This window comes from Pipra filicauda, unplaced genomic scaffold (genome assembly GCF_003945595.2).
Source record: "Pipra filicauda isolate LSUMZ 115617 unplaced genomic scaffold, ASM394559v2 scaffold285_size1263560_pilon, whole genome shotgun sequence".
NCBI lineage: Eukaryota > Metazoa > Chordata > Aves > Passeriformes > Pipridae > Pipra > Pipra filicauda.
In genome coordinates this window covers 1,086,312-1,104,418 of record NW_024104404.1, presented here as the reverse complement: position 1 = coordinate 1,104,418, position 18,107 = coordinate 1,086,312, and the positions used below count along the sequence as shown (strand labels likewise).

Below are 18,107 nucleotides of genomic sequence, written 5' to 3'. Positions count from 1 at the left end.
ATTCTGACAGTTTATGGACACTTGATCCTCCCAGGGCTTTATCTCGCTGAGTTCTGGTTAAGCTACTCCAGCTTTAGTAGAAGAGGGGACCTTAAGAGCAGAGCATAAATAATTTAGCCTCTAATGAAATCAGTATTCCACTACTAGAATGATCTAGAATTGAGTCATATTTTAAGTTTCATTGAACCTTAATTTAAGTGGTTTGGGGCCCCAGCTGAAGAGTGTGTAGGATGCAGCACCGTGTTTGCCGTGTGGGGATTCACTGAATGAGTAAAAACTTCTCTAGAAAGTGGGGGCTGCTTGTTTCTTGGCTCTGATGGTTCCAGGGATGCTCTTTTCCCTGGAAATTGTGGGAGGTCTTTCCATGAACAGTCCTGTGTCTTAGAGTAAGACCCTGTTCCCCTGCTGGGATGGGAAAGAGGCCGTGTGGGGATGACACACATGGAGACATGTGTGTGGTTCTTAAATGGGCATGAGATGGGACCCCAGTGGGGGTCTCTGGTCAGACCCCACCTGCAGTGCTGCCTCCAGCTCTGGGATCCCAAAATAAGGATGTGGTGCTGCTGGAGTGAGTCCAGAGGAGGCCACAGAGCTGCTCCAAGGGCTGGAGCCCCTCTGCTCTGGAGCCAGGCTGGGAAAGCTGGGGGTGCTCACCTGGAGAAGGCTCCAGGGAGACCTGAGAGCCCCTTCCAGTGCCTAAAGGGGCTCCAGGAGAGCTGGAGAGGTACTTGGGACAAGGGATGGAGGGACAGGACACAGGGAATGGTTTCCCACTGCCAGAGGGCAGGGTCAAATGGGATATTGGGCAGGAATTCCTCCCTGCCAGGTCTGTAACATCCGAGAGCCCTCTCAGGCTGTGGTAGGTCAAGGTTAAGCCTCCAGAGCATCTACAAGGGATAAAAGTGACTTTCTGGGAAGGCAAAGCCTTGGGCTGCGGGAGGAAACGAAGCCTGACTGCTGCAGGTCACAGGTCAGCCCCAAGGTTTTGTGCCCTGACACCACCAAACCTTCAGCACTGATCTCATCTAGGCCAGCGACTCCCAACCCGCGCTCCGTGGCTGGTCCGTGGGATCCCCAGCGGATCCCAAGGAAGCAGCGGAGCGCGGCACAGGCGCCGCCGGCAAACCCGGGGCTGGGAAGGCTCCACATCCCGCCGATTTTCCATATTTGTAGCGCCCGAGGTGAGCTCTGTGGGCATGTTGGGGGGGGGCAGAACAGGGGAAACACGGCTCTGCCTTTGCCTTCCGCGCGCCTCGTGTTCCCTTTGTCCGGCCGGCGGCTCCCGGAGCTGTTCCGGCAGCGCCATTCCCGCGTCCCCACCCCGGCGTCTCTCCCCCCCCCGCCTCAACCACCAGTTTTCCTGCTTTTATCCCTTCTGTCTTTCCTCAGGGACCTCTTGGCTCATGCTTTGCCCCATCCAATGGGTGTTTTAAGCAGAACGTTTTCATCCCTGATTTCCTCGTGGCATCAGTTTTGGGCACAAACGTCCTCCCGGACCACGCTCACGCGGCCACGCCACGGCCCTGCCGTGTCACCCAGGCCCTGCTCGTCACCCAGGCCACGTTTTTCCCGAGCAGGACCCTACACCAGCCCCAGAAGCCCCTCCTAAGAGCTCTTGGCCTGGGAAGTTAGAGCCCTTTTGCGGATTCTTTGGATTATTCCGATTATTCGGTTTATTCGCATTATTCGGTTTATTCGGATTATTCGCATCACGTAGGGCCTGGAGCCCCCCCAGAGGGGTCGGTAGGGCCTGGAGCCCTCTCTGTGGTGGGTTAGAGGAGTGGAGGGGGTGGGACCCCTCGGGTGGGGTGCACTCGGAGGGGAGTCATTGGGGTCCCCTCTCCCACCGGGGCTCTCCGGGGCTCGGTTTTTAGCACAATAAATAGACAGTTTAGGACAATGAGAGGTGATGGATCCTGTTGCCTTGGCAATTTGGGGGGGGTTTCCCCCTGCGCAGCGGAGCTGGGGGGGGGGCACCGAGTCATGAGCCATGTCGCTGGCTGGGCGATCCCCGCTGCCGCCCCCAAGAGCGCCGGTTCCAGCGGGTGCTTTCTCGGTCCCGTCCCCCCCCTTCCCCCCCCCAATTTCCAACCCCCGGGGGGGGGTTCGGCGGCCCCGCCCCGCGCGCGCGTTCCCGCCACCGGCGGCCAATGGGCGCGCGCGGGGCGCGCACGGGGCTTTTCCGCGCCAAACTCCAAAGCCCGCGGGAGAGCGCGGGCGGCACCGGCTCCAGCACCGCCACCGGGGACCCCCCCCAGGGACCCCCCCAACCCCGGCACCGCCGCCCCGGTGAGTCCGCCGGGACCTCTCCTCCGAGATCAACCCCCCCCCCAACCCAGGCACCGCCGCCACCGGGGACGCCCCCGAACCCCCCCAACCCCGGCACCGCCGCCCCCGTGAGTTCGCCGGACCCCCCACCCACCCACCCACCCGAGACCACCCAAACCCCGCCAGGCGGCACCGGCTCCAGCACCGCCACCGGGGACCCCCCCCGAGACTCCCAGCACGGCCACTGGGGTGAGTCCGCCGGACCCCCCCACTCACCCGAGACCCCCCCAAACCCCGGTGAGTCCTCTGGACCCCCCCCAACCCCGGCACCGCCGCCCCGGTGAGTCCGCCGGACCCCCCACCCACCCGAGACCCTCCCAAACCCCGGCGAGTCCGCCGGAGCCCCCCTCCAAATCCCGGCACGGCCACCCAGGTGAGGCCGCCGGAATCCCCTCAAGACCCCCCAAACCCCCGCGAGTCCGCCGGACCCCCCGGCCACCCGAGACCCCCCAAAACCCGGCACCGCCGCCCCGGTGACACCGCCCGGCTTGTCCCGCGGTGGGAAGCCAAGCGGGTGCCGTGCCGTGCCGTGCCGTGCCGTGCCGTGCCGTGCCGGGGTGGGGTGGGGTGGGGTGGGGTGGGGTGGGGTGGGCGGAGGGGCCCTGGGGTGCCCGTGTGCCCCCAGCCCCGCCGGCGGAGGGTGACGGCCCCTTTAAGAGCACGCGCTGCCCCCCCTCCCCTTCCCTCATTTACATGATCGCGCGAGACCCGGCGCGTGGGCGCGGCGGGCGCGTTTCAATTGTGGCGCGCGAGTCGCGAGCGGAGCCGTTAGGCTCCCGCGTGGGGGGGGCGGGGCCTGCCCGGCGGCGGCCAATCAGCGCGCGGGCCGGCCGGGCCGGCGGCCAATGGCGGGCGGCCGTTGCGGGAGGGCGGCGGGGCCGCGGGAGCCGCCCCGGAGCCGCCGCCTGAGCGCGGGTCCCGCATTCCCGGGGGGAGCAGCGCCGGCGCCATGTGGATCCAGGTGCGCACCATGGACGGCACCGAGACCCGCCGCGTGGACTCGCTCTCCAAGCTCACCAAGGTGGAGGAGCTGCGCCTGCGGATACACGAGGTGTTCGCCGTGGAGCCCCAGCGGCAGCGGCTCTTCTACCGCGGCAAACAGGTACCGGCACGGCGGGGCCGGGGGGGGTTTGACAGCGTCGCAGCAGCAGCGGAGGGCACCCCCCAACCCTCTCGCTCTCCAGCTGGGGAGGGATAGTTTTATTTATTTTTATTTGTTCTTTTTTTTTTCTTTAATTTTTATTTGTTTTTAATCTATTTTATTTATTTTATTTTTAATATCTTTATTTTTATTAATTTATTTTGCATATATTATTTCTATTTCATTTCTTCCTATTATTTCATTTCTTCCTATTATTTCATTTCTTCCTATTATTTCATTTCTTCCTATTTCATTTCTTCCTATTATTTCATTTCTTCCTATTTCATTTCCTAATTTCTTCCTTTTTAATGTCTTTCTTTTTTTATTTTCTTTCTCGTTTCTTTTTTTTATCTTTAATTCTTCCTTCGTTTCGATTTCTTCATTTTTAATTTCTTTAATTTCCATTAATTTTTATTTCCTTTATTTATTCTTAATGAATTAATTTATCTTTAATTAATCTATTTATCCTAAATTTCTTCATTTATGTCTCACTGATTTCTTTCCTCTCGCGTGGAAATGGGGTGTTCTGCTGCCATCTAGTGACTCCCCACCCTGCTCCTCCCGTGGGTTTGCACTGAGAGCAGCCAGCAGCAGAGTGGGCTTTATTTTCAGTTTTTCCTAATCATTTTCCACCTAACGCGTTGCTTTTCTGCCTTGACATCACCTTTGCAAAGTGTCTGAACGTTACCAGGCCTTTTTGTTTCATCCTTTGGGGTGCTCAAAGTTTCTGAGTCTCACAAGTTTTCCCGTTAAAATCCCCTTTTTCTTTGTAAATTGGGAGAAGCAGCTCATGATTTTTGAAGTTCTTCAGCTCTGGCATCAAAATCTCACTGGGTACAGAACACTTTAATAACATTATCTTCTCAACAATATCTTTATGGCTGCTGTTGTACAACTGTTTTCCTCCCTGGGAGTTAAAAAAGCCCCTAAATTAACATTAAAGTCGACTGAAACTGTTTTCAAATACACTTTCCATATCCTGCTTAACCCTGTGCTGCAAAACCTTCGTGCCAAAGAAACTTCTGAGCCGGGGCTTGGTTGATCAAAGGGTTTCATTTCAGACAGAGCAGTTGAAATGCTGACTGGGCTGGAGATGAAGAATTTCTTCGAGTTGCTTTTTCCACCTTTCCCTCCATTTGAGGCTGACTTGAGATACCTGTAGGTTGTCACAGCTGGTGTGACTGTGGGATGGGGGAACACACCTGGATTAGCTTGAATTTAACAAGCTGAGGCACCAGTTGCAGTATAAAAAGAGGCTCGAGGGTTTAACCCTCCTTTCTGCTGGGTTAAGGGAGATTTGGGTGCATTAATCACCTGTTTGTGTTGTAAATCGAGTGATAAAGGAGGGGTTGGTCCAGGGTAGGTGCCAGCTGTGAGCCTTGCCCTGAAATCAGTGCAGAGAAACTGATTTTATGATGAGTTTTCAGTCAGGATGCACTTGCCCTACAAAGATAATTCCTCCTTGTGCAGCTCCAGGAGTTCTTAGTCCTTGTCCCTGCTGCACTCCTGCTTTGTCTGGCTTTTGGGAATCCCTGGAAATGTTCAGGTTCTTATTAAAACTTTTAAATAGGGTTAGAAAACGAGTTGTCAGTTAAAACCTTTCTCCTTTGTTAGAGGTTTGTCTTCAGCCACTGGTGCTTCTTTCCCGCTGCCCTTTGATCTCCTCGGTGGTTTCCTGTCCCAGCTCTCCCGTTTCAGTTTGCACCTGTTGTCACTCGTGTCCTGTGCTCATGTTGTTCCCCTGCCTGTGACCCTCCTCTTGGCCAAGCAGAAACGACCCATTTCTGGTGGAGTTTTCATCCCTAAACCCAGAAAAAAGCCCGGATCGCTTCCCCTGCACTCAGATTTCCAGGGATTGTTCCGTAGGCGTCCGATGCCGTAAATCAGACCTGAATTATCAGAGTGATTCCTGTGAAGTGTAAATTTTTGTGGTTTTTGCTCTGCTTCCCCCCCTGATAGAGAACAAAGCTCCAGGGATTGCTTTTTCTCGTGGTTTGGGCTGGAAGGGGACGATCATTTCCTGTACAATTTCTTAGTCAGACCTTAAATATGTGGGGAAGCTTGTCTGAACTTCTGACTGCTCCGAGGGCTCCACTCTTACATGTTAACCCTAAAATGCTTGTGCTCCTTAGAGCTCTTGAGAGACCTTTTTGTGCCTCTGCACCTCTCCTTTTGCAGGGGCAGGGTCTTGATTTGACTACATCCAGTGCCAGACTTGCCAAATAAACTCTCAAAATTACAGAGCTTGCGAAATTAGGACACGCTAAAGAGAGATTAGGTGGTTTCAAGTTGAATTGGGTCTTTTTCTGATTTTACTTGCGATGGAAAAATTGTGTGTTGGCCTGGAGAAAAGTGGGTGATTAACTCTTTGGCTTTTGCTCAATGCCACAATTAGTGGAGATGGTGTAAGAATCTGGATCATACACAATTACAATATAAAGACCAGTCTGTGTTAGCGTTCAGGACGTGTCTGAATTAAGGAAGGAATAATTCCTTTTTTAATCTGTAGGTAACATGTCATTATCTTCAGATCCTGATGGGAACGTTGGGGATCTGTAATTCTTTAAGTTCTTCTTCCCAGAATTGATATTTCTAGGGAAATGTGCTGCAAAACCTCTCAGAGGTGGTTTAGTGGTTTAGTCTGGTAACAAGTCCACGGCAACATGGAAACCTTGCTCTTGTAGCTTGTGGGGTCTTTGAAAAAAAGTAAGAAAACCAGTAATAAAATAGCAAGAAGACCAATGTAACAGTAAGTGTGATGGTGAAGAGCTGCCCAGGGAGTGACTGGGGATGGTTTTAAAGCCACGTGGTCTTTCTTGGCACGTGGAGACCATTCCAGCAGGAAGGTTTGGAAGGGGGAGAAGGGAATAACCAGCTGGTTTGGTGCTTTCCCTGCAGATGGAAGATGGTCACTCCCTTTTCGATTACAGCGTGGGACTGAATGATATTGTTCAGCTCCTGGTCAGACAAAGCCCAGCAGTGCTTCCTGCTGGGAGCAAGGAGAAGGATCCCGAGCTCTCCGACACCGACTCCGGCTGCGGCTCCGGCCAAAGCGACTCGGACAAGAGCTCCCACAACGGGGAGGGAGCCCTGGAACTGGAGGGCCAGCCCAGCACAGCAGCACAGCCCGACTGGACCCACCCTGTCTTCGGCCTCTATAAGGTGAGTTCATCAAAAAAACTAAAATTCCTTAAAATCTCTCCTCGGGTGGGAATTGTTCCCCTGCGGTCGAGAATTCCTGAAAATCCTTTATGCCCCAATTGTGTGGGTAGCTCCTTTTTTTTGTTTTTTTCTATTAAACCCTCCAACAACAAAGGCAACAATACCAACAGACCCACAAACCCACAAAATGCGACACGTCCTAGGTCAAAATATTTCATTTTTTTCATTTTATCCTTTGAGCTAAAACTACAATACATTAAATGATTGTAAAAAAAAAAAACAAACAAAAAAACACACAACAAAAAGGCATTCAGAGTGCCTGGTTTGATTTGAAAAATTTTCCCAATATTTTTGCTTGGAGTCACTACATTTGCCAAAGCTGAAACTTTTCTTGAATGAACAAAAGAAAATCTTGAGCAGCTGTTGAGAATCATTTTCCTTGTGTGTTTCAATGGGTTTTGTTACAGATCTAGTGATGTCTTTGCCAGGCTGTGAGCAAGACAGTTTGAAAGTCTGCTACAGACTAAGCAAGAATGGTTTGTGCTTGCTGAGAAGCCTGGTGGTGTAAAATGGATTTATAATCTTTTAAGTTCAACCTGAGCAGGCTGGAGGGCTGCACAGGATCAGGAAAGCAAAGGAAATGTTCATTTTTAAGACTATCTGTAAACATCTCGGTAGTGGTGAAGTTCCTGAGGTGATGAAAGCTTCGAGTAGGTTTGGAAATGAATGGTTGGTTTGAAAATCCCCTTTGGTGAGCTGCAATCTTTGCTCTGTGTAGATCAACGACTTGGTGGACGCCCGGGACACGGACATGGGAGCGTGGTTTGAAGCCCAGGTTGTGAATGTGACCAGGAAAAAACCTCCCAGGGAAGCAGCTGAGAGTTGCCCAGACCCTGCCCGGCCCACGGCCGTGCCTGAGGAAGATGTGATCTATCATGTCAAATACGACGAGTGAGTTCTCTGCCTTCTTGGCTCAGAAAGTCATTTTGGTCACGATGTCGGTGGGGAATTTTAGTGGAGGTAAACCAGGGATTGTGTCACTGTGAGGTTGTTTTGCAGTTGGAGTTCCAGGGGGCTGGAATGGTGTTTTTTGGAAATATGAAATGCTGTTATCCAAATTAAACGGGGTGCACGAGCAGCAATGTCAGACCTGTTGGCTCTGGCTGCGTCTGTGGGGGAGAAGGAGATTTTATTCTCGATGTTATTCTTGTGTTGCACATCAAAATCGACCTGCCTGGATAAAATCTATTGCTTCTCAAACTGATGTTGAATCTGATCTTCCTTCTCTGTCCCTCCATCCCTCCCTCCAAGTTATCCAGAGAATGGAGTGGTGCAGATGAGCTCCAGTAACGTTCGGGCCCGGGCACGGACTATTCTGAAGTGGCACCAGCTGGAAGTAGGACAGGTGGTGATGGTCAACTACAACCCTGATGAACCAAAAGAGAGGGGCTTTTGGTATGATGCTGAGATCCTGCAGAAAAGGGAAACAAAAATGACCAGGGAGATCAATGCAAAGATCCTACTCGGGTAAGCAAATCCATCACGTGGAATAAATTGAATTTCCCCAACTCTTCTTAAGCTTTCACGAGGTCTGAGTGACTCAAGAAATGGTGCAACAGGAGTGCTGGGGAGAGGTGAGAAGTGGCCTGTCCTTTTTGGGTGACTGACTTCTTCATGCTGCAGTTTTGATTAAGTTGCACTGAGGAACTGGACACTTTAAGGAATCACAGAAGATGCTGTGCCATGGATTCACTTGATGCTGAGAGGATATGAAGCCCCATATTCACTACAAAGCATTGTTTATGTGTTAATTATCCGTTATGGCTTCACAAAAGCTGCAGTGTAATATTTTCTGGAGGTATGATAATGTAGAATGAACCCTCATTTTATAAAAGTGATGAAAAGTTACTCCAGTTCTCTCCTGGAGTCTTTCGACTTCAGGGAAGAAAAGGATTTGCTTTTTTAAAGTTTTAGATAATTTCCACAGGATTACCAGAATATTCCTTTTTTTTCCCCTCTCACCACAGGGATTTTGACTTTTTAACTATAAAATACAAGAAGAATCAGTCTGGAATATACTTTTGAGGGGAGGCAGAACAGTCACTAAGGATAGTTGGGATGCTCTGAGTGCTTGGAATCTCACTGAGACAAAAGGGGAAACCCTCTAATTGCACAAAAATGATCTGATTCTTAACACCAGAGCAGTCTGGTACATGCACAGCTGTGAACTCCTGCTGTGGGATACTTTCAAAGTCTGATCTCTTTTGCTTTCCTCGGCTCCCAGGGAAGCTGGTGACTCCTTGAACGACTGCACAATCATGTTAGTGGATGAAATCTATAAAATTGAGGAGCCAGGCACTGCTTCCCCCATCCCAGCTGGAACACCAAAACGTGAGTCTTGGGGAGTTCTTGCATGTCTGTGTTACCCTGTGGTGTTCTGCTGATTGTCCTTGTGAGGATCAAAGGTCTGAGAGTCTCAGGACATGTTTAGTTGTGCCTCCTTCAACTATTTTCATTGGATCTTGGCCCTTTCTGACTCTGCTTTCTGTTTGCTCACAGGACAGAGTGGACCTGTGTGTAAAGCCTGCAAGGACAACCCAAACAAGACCTGCAGAGTCTGTGCTTGTCACATCTGTGGAGGGAAACAAGATCCAGACAAGCAGCTCATGTGTGACGAGTGTGACATGGCTTTCCACATCTACTGCCTCAACCCTCCCCTCAGCAGCATCCCAGATGATGAGGACTGGTGAGTTCTGGGGATGTGTGTGTGGGGGGGATCACAGTTACCATCTAATTAGGAGCAGAAAGTGAGGTCTGAGGCTTGAAGTTGCCCTTTGGTGGCAATATTGTAACTGCACAGGTGTTCGTGTGTTTGGGTTTTTTTTTTTTGGTAGCACTTTGTAGCTTTCCTTGAGGTTGTGAGAGTAGGTTTTAAGCCAGTGGCTTGCAACTTCTTTTCCTAGTTTTGGGATCTGGATGCCTGTTTCCTATACCTGCCTAAGGCCAGGTTGGGAAGAAACTCCTCCCTGGGAGTGTGGGGAGGCCCTGGCACAGGTTGCCCAGAGAAGCTGTGGCTGCCCCTGGATCCCTGGAAGTGTCCAAGGCCAGGTTGGATGAACTTGGAGTAACCTGGGCTAGTGGGAGGTGTCCCTGCCCATGGCAGGGGGTGGAATGAGATGAACTTTAAGGTCTCTTCCAAATCCCAAATGAGAACCTGATACCAGGAGGCTTCACCTGTGCAGTGGCTTTCCTGGGTCACTCCAGGCAGCCCCCAGGCCCCATCATCAGATTAGGCTGTGACAGATGCTGGTTTGTATATGAAATATATACAGTGACAGATAGATAGTGAAATACATCTTTCGCTACACATATAGATAGTAAAATACACTGTTTTATTCCCTCTGCCCTCTTTCAGCATTATATACAATGATTTTATGACAGAGCTGTTGTCCTGGCACATCAACAGTGGCTTAGAAGGTGCTGCAAGGACAGCAGCTGATACGGGTCTAATTCCAGTATGGAGAAGGTTCCATGTCCTATCTAGTTTCACATGGGAAATTGTAACATAACTCAGTATGTTTTGATGGAATTCTCTTTTAATTCAAGGCTTTGCTGCTTGTTACTTTTCCCTGACTTCAGGTATTGCCCCGAGTGTCGAAACGACGCCAGTGAGGTGGTTTTAGCAGGAGAGAGATTAAAAGAAAGCAAAAAGAAACAAAAGATGGCATCTGCCAACTCATCCTCGAGGAGAGACTGGGGCAAGGTCAGTTCAGAGCTGTTTTACTCTCCAGATCAGTGTGTGTTGCTGTGAAATCCCTTTGGATTCTTGGCTCATTGGCCTCTCTGACCCAGGGCATGGCGTGTGTCGGGCGCACCAAGGAATGCACCATCGTCCCCTCCAACCACTATGGACCAATCCCTGGCATTCCCGTTGGCACCATGTGGAAATTCAGAGTTCAGGTATGAAGCTGAATCCTGGCCTGAAAAATTGGGAAAATGGGAATGGTCCAGCTCTTCCAAGAAACAGTTAATCTCGGAGTGTGTGTCACTGGATGTGTAAGTGCAGGAGGGAAAGAATTCTGGCTTTGTCTGGATCAAGTGTTCCAGAACTAATGTTGTGTTGTCCAGGCCTATCAAGTGCTGGTTTGTTTTTCTTTAGTGCTCTTTTTGGTAACTCAAAAAACCCAAAGCAAACATATTTGTTTCCAGGAGTTTGTCCTGGAGTTCTGTGGTATCTCCCACTGTTCCCCTGGAAAGAGTCTCTCAAATATTTACATATATTAAAAAAAAAGAAGGTTTCTCATCCTGTTAGAAAGTTGGGGAAATAAAAAGCACTGACCTATGCAGATGTTTTTTTAAGCATTAGGTGAAGGTTGCTGTTACAAGTCTTTCAAAACCAATCTCTTTATACAAATATTTAATATCTGTATTACTCCTAAATCCCTGGAGCTTTTTTAATAAGCAATCTCAGTAAGATCCAAATTTCTAAATTCACATCACAAAACTTACCTGCCTGTTCAATTGACTGAAATACTCGATGGCTCATTTTTTTTTAGAAGCATTTTTATTTTTCTTTCCTCTACCTGGAGCTTTTTGGAGGATGGTGATGAGAGCAGGTTCAACCCAAATCTGAAATAGTATTTAGTTCAGTTCCAAGGCCAAGGGGTGATCATGTTGTTTGGAGCCTTGCAAAGTGTTTCTGGTTTTCCAGGTGAGCGAATCCGGAGTGCACAGGCCCCATGTTGCAGGGATCCATGGCAGAAGCAATGATGGGGCCTATTCTTTGGTCCTGGCAGGAGGCTATGAAGATGACATAGTAAGTAAATTTTGATTATTTATGCCCAGAACCAAACTAACTTGTTAAAACAAAGACTTGGCCTTAGTTACTTTTTGCACTCCACATCAGACACTTGCCCATCTTCACTTAATTTTCTTCAGAAGAAAATCAGGCAAGGAAAAACTACAGTAAGAATGTGCCAACCTGAGCAACAGGATCATCTAAACTAGGTTTAATATCCCTGTGTCAGCTTTTGATCTCAGAATCCTCAGCTGCCTCTTCAGGGTCTCCATTGCACCCACAGTCTGAGCAGAGTCTCATGGTCTGTGCTGCCAGATCTTCACTTGCAGGAGATCCTGTGTGAGCCACGTGAGGTCCTTGGCACTGCTCAGGGGTGGGACAAGACAACAGTTGTCACCCTGACTCTGCTCTTCTGGCAGTCTCAGGGAGGGACCACAGACTGAACTTGGGAGCTTAAACACAGGAATTATAGAGTCATAGAATCAGCTGGGTTGGAAGGGACCTCTGAGATCATCAATCCAAGCCTTGATCCAACCCCACTGTGGTTCCCAGCCCATGGCACTGATGCCACATCCAGTCTCAGCTTAAAAACCTCCAGGGATGGAGAATCCACCCCTTCCCTGGGCAGCCCATTCCAAAGGCTGAGCACCCTCTCTGCAAAGAAATTCTCCCTGATATCCAACCTAAACCTCCCCTGGCACAGCTTCAGACCCAGCCCTCTTGTCTTGCTGATGGTTGCCTGGGAAAAGAGACCAACCCCCCCCTGGCTCCCCCCTCCTGTCAGGGAGTTGCAGAGAGTGAGGAGGTCTCCCCTGAGCCTCCTCTTCTCCAGGCTGAACAGCCCCAGCTCCCTCAGCCTCTCCTCATGGGAATTGTGCTCCAGTCCCTTCCCCAGCCTCGTTGCTCTCCTCTGGACCTGCTCCAGCCCCTCCATGTCCTTCCTGAGCTGAGGGCCCAGAACTGGACACAGCACTCCAGGGGTGGCCTCACCAGTGCTGAGTGCAGGGCAAGAATCACTTCCCTGGCCCTGTTGGCCACCCTGTTCCTGAGCCAGGCCAGGATCCATTGGCCTTCTTGTCCCCCTGGGCACACTCTGGCTCCTGTTCAGCTCCCTGTCCATCCCCACTCCCAGCTCCCTTCCTGCCTGGCTGCTCTCCAGCCACTCTGTCCCCAGCCTCTTCCCTTGTTTTGAGAAAACCCTTCTAAACCTGCTTGATTTTGCCCTTCTACTTTTCCTGAGTTGTTTTTGTGAACGTGTCAAACCCATCCATGTGCGTTTCAGGATCATGGGAATTCCTTCACCTACACGGGGAGCGGAGGGCGGGACCTCTCTGGGAACAAACGCACGGCAGAGCAGTCCTGTGACCAAAAACTCACCAACATGAACAGGTTGGCAACACTTGTGCTCCCTCCTAACCTGGGTACCTGGCAGCCTGTCACCATCAGGAATTGTTTGTGTCCAAGGAAAAACTGTCAAGATTGGGGCTGGGCTGGGCTGTGGGCTGCAGTGAAAAACTGGAATGAAGTACTAGAGGCTCTCAAAGATGGACTGGTATATCCTGCTTTTTATCCCCAGAAATAAAGGGACTTTATCCCCAGAAATAAAGGGCTGACTGTAGCTGTGCTGTCCCTGGATACAAACCTTGGCTGCATCAAAGAAACAGCCTCAGACCTGCAGTGGTTTTATTTTAGTGTGGACATCCCCATTATGAGTTGGATAATGGAAATGCTCCTCTCAGTACACTCTAATGGGACAGAACTGTAACTGGTATCAGGGTCACGTGTAATATTGGCTGAATCTTGAGGCACAGGGCAGTAAATTGGTGCAGGAGTTTTCATGCTCTCTCCTGAAGGCTTTTGCAGCCCATGGTCACCTCAGGAGACCAGACCATTTGTAAGCCTAAAAATAAGCATGGGCTTGAGTGGAGGGGGTGGTCTGTGCTGGTGCATTAAGGTAATGTCATGAATAATTAAAACGTGCCCCCCATCAGGAGGGTTAATTACTGTCTGCAGAGTTCTTGCTGTTACATGAGTTGTGTCAAAGTGGAGTTATTTAAGGCAAACTGGTAAATGCCCTGAGTTGACTGGAGTGTGTTGCAGAGCTCTGGCTCTGAACTGCAGTGCCCCCATCAACGACAAGCACGGAGCAGAAGCCAAGGATTGGAGGGCTGGGAAGCCCGTCCGGGTGGTCAGGAACGTCAAGGGAGGCAAACACAGCAAATACGCCCCTGTGGAAGGGAACAGATACGATGGGATATACAAGGTAAGGAGGTTTGGGAATGCACTGGCTGAATTGGAAAAAGATCAGAGAATCATGGAATCAGCTGGGTTGGAAGGGACCTCTGAGATCATCAATCCAAGCCTTGATCCAACCCCGCTGTGGTTCCCAGCCCAGGGCACTGATGCCACATCCAGTCTCAGCTTAAAAACCTCCAGGGATGGAGAATCCACCCCTTCCCTGGGCAGCCCATTCCAATGGCTGAGCACCCTCTCTGCAAAGAAATTCTTCCTGATATCCAACCTTAAACCTCCCCTGGCACAGCTTCAGACCCAGCCCTCTTGTCTTGCTGATGGTTGGCTGGGAAAAGAGACCAACCCCCCCTGGCTCCCCCCTCCTGTCAGGGAGTTGCAGAGAGTGAGGGGGTCTCCCCTGAGCCTCCTCTTCTCCAGGCTGAGCCCCCCCAGCTCCCTCAGCCTCTCCTCCCAGCACTTGGCCAGGGGGTTTTCCAGTGTGTGATGGACTCGCTCTGACTTTTCCAGGTGGTGAAATACTGGCCTGAGACAGGGAAATCTGGATTTTTGGTGTGGCGTTACCTGCTCAGGAGGGATGATGAAGAACCTGCTCCTTGGACCAAGGAGGGAAAGGACAGGATGAAAAAGCTTGGCCTAACAATGCAGGTACTCCCTTGGCCCATCACCTGGACACTGAACTTGGTGGATAGGAGGAATTTTTCTGTTCCATGCTCTTACTGAGGATGATCCTTATGTGACAATTCAGGCTGAGGGGGGGCACAAATTCTTCCATTCCTGTGAGATTTTTTTTTCTTTATACATCAGGAGGCTGAAAGGGCAAAAACTCACTTTTTTTGGTACAAAATTTCCATAGTCTGCATAAGTGCTTCAACAAGAGCAGGGATGTGTTGCTTAAAATAGATTAAAACTGCCCCCTGGAGCAGTTCTCCAGAGGTCAGCCTTGGACCTGTATTGGTCTGTTAAGTCTGAACTGGTGTGTCTGCATTGGATGCTCTTTGTTTTCTTTCCTTGTAGTATCCTGAAGGATATTTGGAAGCTGTTGCAAATAAAGATAAGGAAAAAGAAAACAGTGGAGAGGACGAGTTCGATACCCCGGGGAAAGGAAAGAGGAAAAGGAAATCAGCAGGTTTGTGGAGTAGGCAAGTGGATATAGAAAGCCTTGTAGGTTTTTTTGTGCATTTTACTTAATGACTCTTTTCTGGTGGTTTTTTTATTTGGTTGTTCAAAAAAAAAATCACTGTATTTTCTTTCAGGTGGGGAGGAAAAACCTGTCACCTCTCCAGCAGGGACCCCAAAGAAAACTAAAGTTGAGCCATACAAGCTGACAGCCCAGCAGAAATCTCTTATAAAAAGTGATGAAGCCAATGAAAAACTGTGGAATGAAGTACTAGAGGCTCTCAAAGATGGACCGGTATATCCTGCTTTTTATCCCCAGAAATAAAGGGACTTTATCCCCAGAAATAAAGGGCTGACTGTAGCTGTGCTGTCCCTGGATACAAACCTTGGCTGCATCAAAGAAACAGCCTCAGACCTGCAGTGGTTTTATTTTAGTGTGGAATCCCCAGCACGTTTAATGGGACTGTTTTTACACTTCGAGATTTATGGGAAAACTTTTCCATGACCGAAATAATCCCTTACCTTTAACATGGGGTGGGGTTCTGGGTTTCAGAGGGTAGTGGCAAGAAGTTGATTCCAATGTTGCCTTTCCAGAAATTCCTAAACAAAGTGGAAGAGGCCTTCCTGTGTATCTGCTGTCAGGAGGTCGTGTTCCGGCCCGTCACGACCGTCTGCCAACACAACGTGTGCAAGGTGAGCTCAGCCTGGAGACAGACCTGGGCAGGGCTTGGTTCCTTTGGCATTTTTGCCAGGAATTAGTCCTTTAGCACCAGTCAGGTTTAGAGGGACTTTGGACAAGGGATGGAGGGACAGGACACAGGGAATGGCTTCCCGCTGCCAGAGGGAGGGTTAGGTGGGATATTGGGAAGGAATTCTTGCCTGGGAGGGTGAGGAGGGGCTGGGATGGATTTCCCAGAGAAGCTGTGGCTGCCCCAGCCCTGGAAGTGTCCAAGGCCAGGTTGGAGTAACCTGGACTAGTGGGAGGTGTCCCTGCCCATGGCAGGGGGTGGAACAAGATGGGCTTTAAGGTCCTTTCCAACCCAAACCATTCTGTGCCATCTTTACCTCTTCATCTCGACCCAGGCAGTTCCCATTTGGCCTCAGTAGTTTTCAGAAGCTGCCGTGTTGTTCCCCTCTGTTCTCAGGACAGATCCTTCCCTTTCTCTGCTTCTTTGTCTCTTCCAACAACCCTTTTTTGACCACTTTGCTTTTAATGGGTTTGATGATGATGAGATGATGTGGAATCCAACATGATGTTGGGTTCCTGGGAGCATTGGGGGTGGCGGTTGGAACACCCTGAGGTGCATGGAGCCAAGTTTTCTTTCCACCTCAGCCTCTCCCAGCTGAAAACCCGGAACAACACATCCCTTAACTGGGAATTCTTGTGTCCCTCAGGACTCTCTGGACAGATCCTTCCCTTTAGCTGGCCAACAACCCTTTTTTGACCACTTTGCTTTTAATGGGTTTGATGATGATGAGATGATGTGGAATCCAACATGATGTTGGGTTCCTGGGAGCATTGGGGGTGGCGGTTGGAACACCCTGAGGTGCACAGAGCCAAGTTTTCTCTCCACCTCGGCCTTTCCCAGCTGAAAACCCAGAACCACACATCCCTTAATTGTGAATTCTTGTGTCCCTCAGGACTGCCTGGACAGATCCTTCAGGGCTGACGTGTACAGCTGCCCTGCCTGTCGCTACGACCTGGGCAAGACCTACAGCATGGAGGTGAACGAGGCCCTGCAGGACATCCTGACCCAGCTCTTCCCCGGCTACGGCAACGGCCGGTGATTCCCTAAAGCACTTCTCCTTTCCTTGGGTTCACACTTAAACCACGGGCTTAATTTAAAAAAAAAAAAACAAACAAAAGCAAAACAAACAAACCAGCAAACCTGTAGGCTGTGTTCTCCCAGACCCCCCCTAAAAAGGTTTGAAGTCTTCCTCGTTTTTTAAAAAAAACTGTAAACTCCCAGGACTGTCCTTTTGTACATTCGTGGATTTTCGGTTTTTTGTTCTAAATGTTGAAGTTTGCTTTCTTTTTTTTTTTTTGTTTCTTGTGGTTTTTTTCTCCCCTCAAACCTGCCATTCATTCAGCACAGAATTATTTGTTCTTAATGGACTGAAAGTGCTTCTGGTGAGGCTGCTAATGATGAGGAAAGTTCTCAGAGTGCCCCCCACGCCCCCCCTTTTATTTTTATTTTTTTTTTTATTCCAAAAAATGGCTTGGTTGCTAGAACAATCTTCACTGTCTGGGGATTTGGCCATCAAGGTAGACTCGTGCATCACCTTGGCAGCATTTTGATCCTCCAAATTTGTACAAGGTGGTTCCTGGCTTTGTACCACAAGTGGGTATTTGCTATTTTTTTTTTTTTTTTTTTTTGTAAGAACTGGGGTTTTATAAGTTTTACAAAAAGCCATTTCCTGCTAATTTTATATGATCAAAACCATAAAGCTGCTTGCTTAGAGCCAAGTAGTTGGAGCAATATGAAGTACTACCTCACTGGACTCGTTGTAGGGAAGGATTTGTTCAGCCAGGCGCTGTCCTCTGTCCCGAAATGCCATTGTGGAATATCCTAAAGCCATCCTTAAGTGCCTTTTGTCCTTTGCTGGAAGACTGGGCTCTGAATCACCATATAGATCTTCCTTTTTGTTTTTTTTTTTTTTTTTTCATAAGCACTGAATTGTTTTTAACTTGCCAGCCAGACCTTTGGTAACATGGAACACTGTAGCTGTGTGTGATTAGTGTGGATTTGCAGAGGATCAGGTTTCCTAGTGATAGGTGAATTAAGTTTGTTTTTTTTTTTTCTTTGTTTCGCTGCATTTCTACCTGGAAATGAAAAATAACCAATTCTGGCTTTTTCTATGAACCATTTTGTATTGGACCTGCCACCGAGAAGGCTCACTTTGTATTTTTCTACCGCTACAAAAGTTTGCAGTTCGATACCTCAACAAGACAGGGATGTTTTTAATCACACTTTACTGCAGACAGACTGGAACAAATGTGCCTATTTTTTGTTTTCTTAACTCTTACCCTTTGGAAAACTATTATGTTAATATGTTAGGGAAAAGAAACCCCACCCCACAGCATTTTATAGATTTTTTTTTGTTGTTGTTGTTGTTGAATTTGTCAAATTTTTGTACAATGTGCAAGCTGAAGTTCTCAAAATAAATAACTTTTCAAATTAAATGTTGACTGTTTTCCTTTAATTCTTAGGCTCCAGAGTAGTTTCCAGACCTAGTTGCTTGTGCAGGAATTTGCATTTATGTCCCATTAAGCAAAGGCTTCAACCACTGAGCTTTTCACAAATGCTG

The 18,107-nt window shown here is 49.3% G+C and overlaps 2 protein-coding genes across 3 annotated transcripts in view; one reads left to right on the top strand and one right to left on the bottom strand.

The window, feature by feature from the left end:
• The window catches only part of LOC113989669 (perilipin-4-like), an 18,211-nt gene extending 16,905 nt beyond the window's left edge, over nucleotides 1–1,306 (bottom strand). Inside the window, exon 1 of the mRNA XM_039382847.1 lies at nucleotides 1,242–1,306. Within this exon, the coding sequence (XP_039238781.1) occupies nucleotides 1,242–1,306 (65 nt within the window). The remainder of the gene's footprint in view (nucleotides 1–1,241) is intronic.
• UHRF1 (ubiquitin like with PHD and ring finger domains 1) overlaps nucleotides 1–18,107 on the top strand; it is a 23,093-nt gene extending 4,986 nt beyond the window's left edge. The window contains exons 1-18 of one of the 2 annotated variants that reach the window (XM_027724560.2): nucleotides 2,215–2,289; nucleotides 3,268–3,430; nucleotides 6,368–6,631; nucleotides 7,410–7,582; nucleotides 7,943–8,158; nucleotides 8,916–9,022; nucleotides 9,191–9,377; nucleotides 10,271–10,394; nucleotides 10,484–10,591; nucleotides 11,343–11,447; nucleotides 12,712–12,818; nucleotides 13,530–13,692; nucleotides 14,190–14,327; nucleotides 14,697–14,808; nucleotides 14,936–15,093; nucleotides 15,393–15,491; nucleotides 16,440–16,582; nucleotides 18,010–18,107. In XM_027724560.2, the coding sequence (XP_027580361.1) occupies nucleotides 3,278–3,430; nucleotides 6,368–6,631; nucleotides 7,410–7,582; nucleotides 7,943–8,158; nucleotides 8,916–9,022; nucleotides 9,191–9,377; nucleotides 10,271–10,394; nucleotides 10,484–10,591; nucleotides 11,343–11,447; nucleotides 12,712–12,818; nucleotides 13,530–13,692; nucleotides 14,190–14,327; nucleotides 14,697–14,808; nucleotides 14,936–15,093; nucleotides 15,393–15,491; nucleotides 16,440–16,582; nucleotides 18,010–18,034 (2,382 nt within the window). In that variant the 5' untranslated portion in view covers nucleotides 2,215–2,289; nucleotides 3,268–3,277 and the 3' untranslated portion in view covers nucleotides 18,035–18,107. Of the gene's footprint in view, nucleotides 1–2,214; nucleotides 2,290–3,267; nucleotides 3,431–6,367; nucleotides 6,632–7,409; nucleotides 7,583–7,942; nucleotides 8,159–8,915; nucleotides 9,023–9,190; nucleotides 9,378–10,270; nucleotides 10,395–10,483; nucleotides 10,592–11,342; nucleotides 11,448–12,711; nucleotides 12,819–13,529; nucleotides 13,693–14,189; nucleotides 14,328–14,696; nucleotides 14,809–14,935; nucleotides 15,094–15,392; nucleotides 15,492–16,439; nucleotides 16,583–18,009 lie in introns of those variants that run through there. The other variant, XM_039382848.1, reaches the window with a different exon arrangement.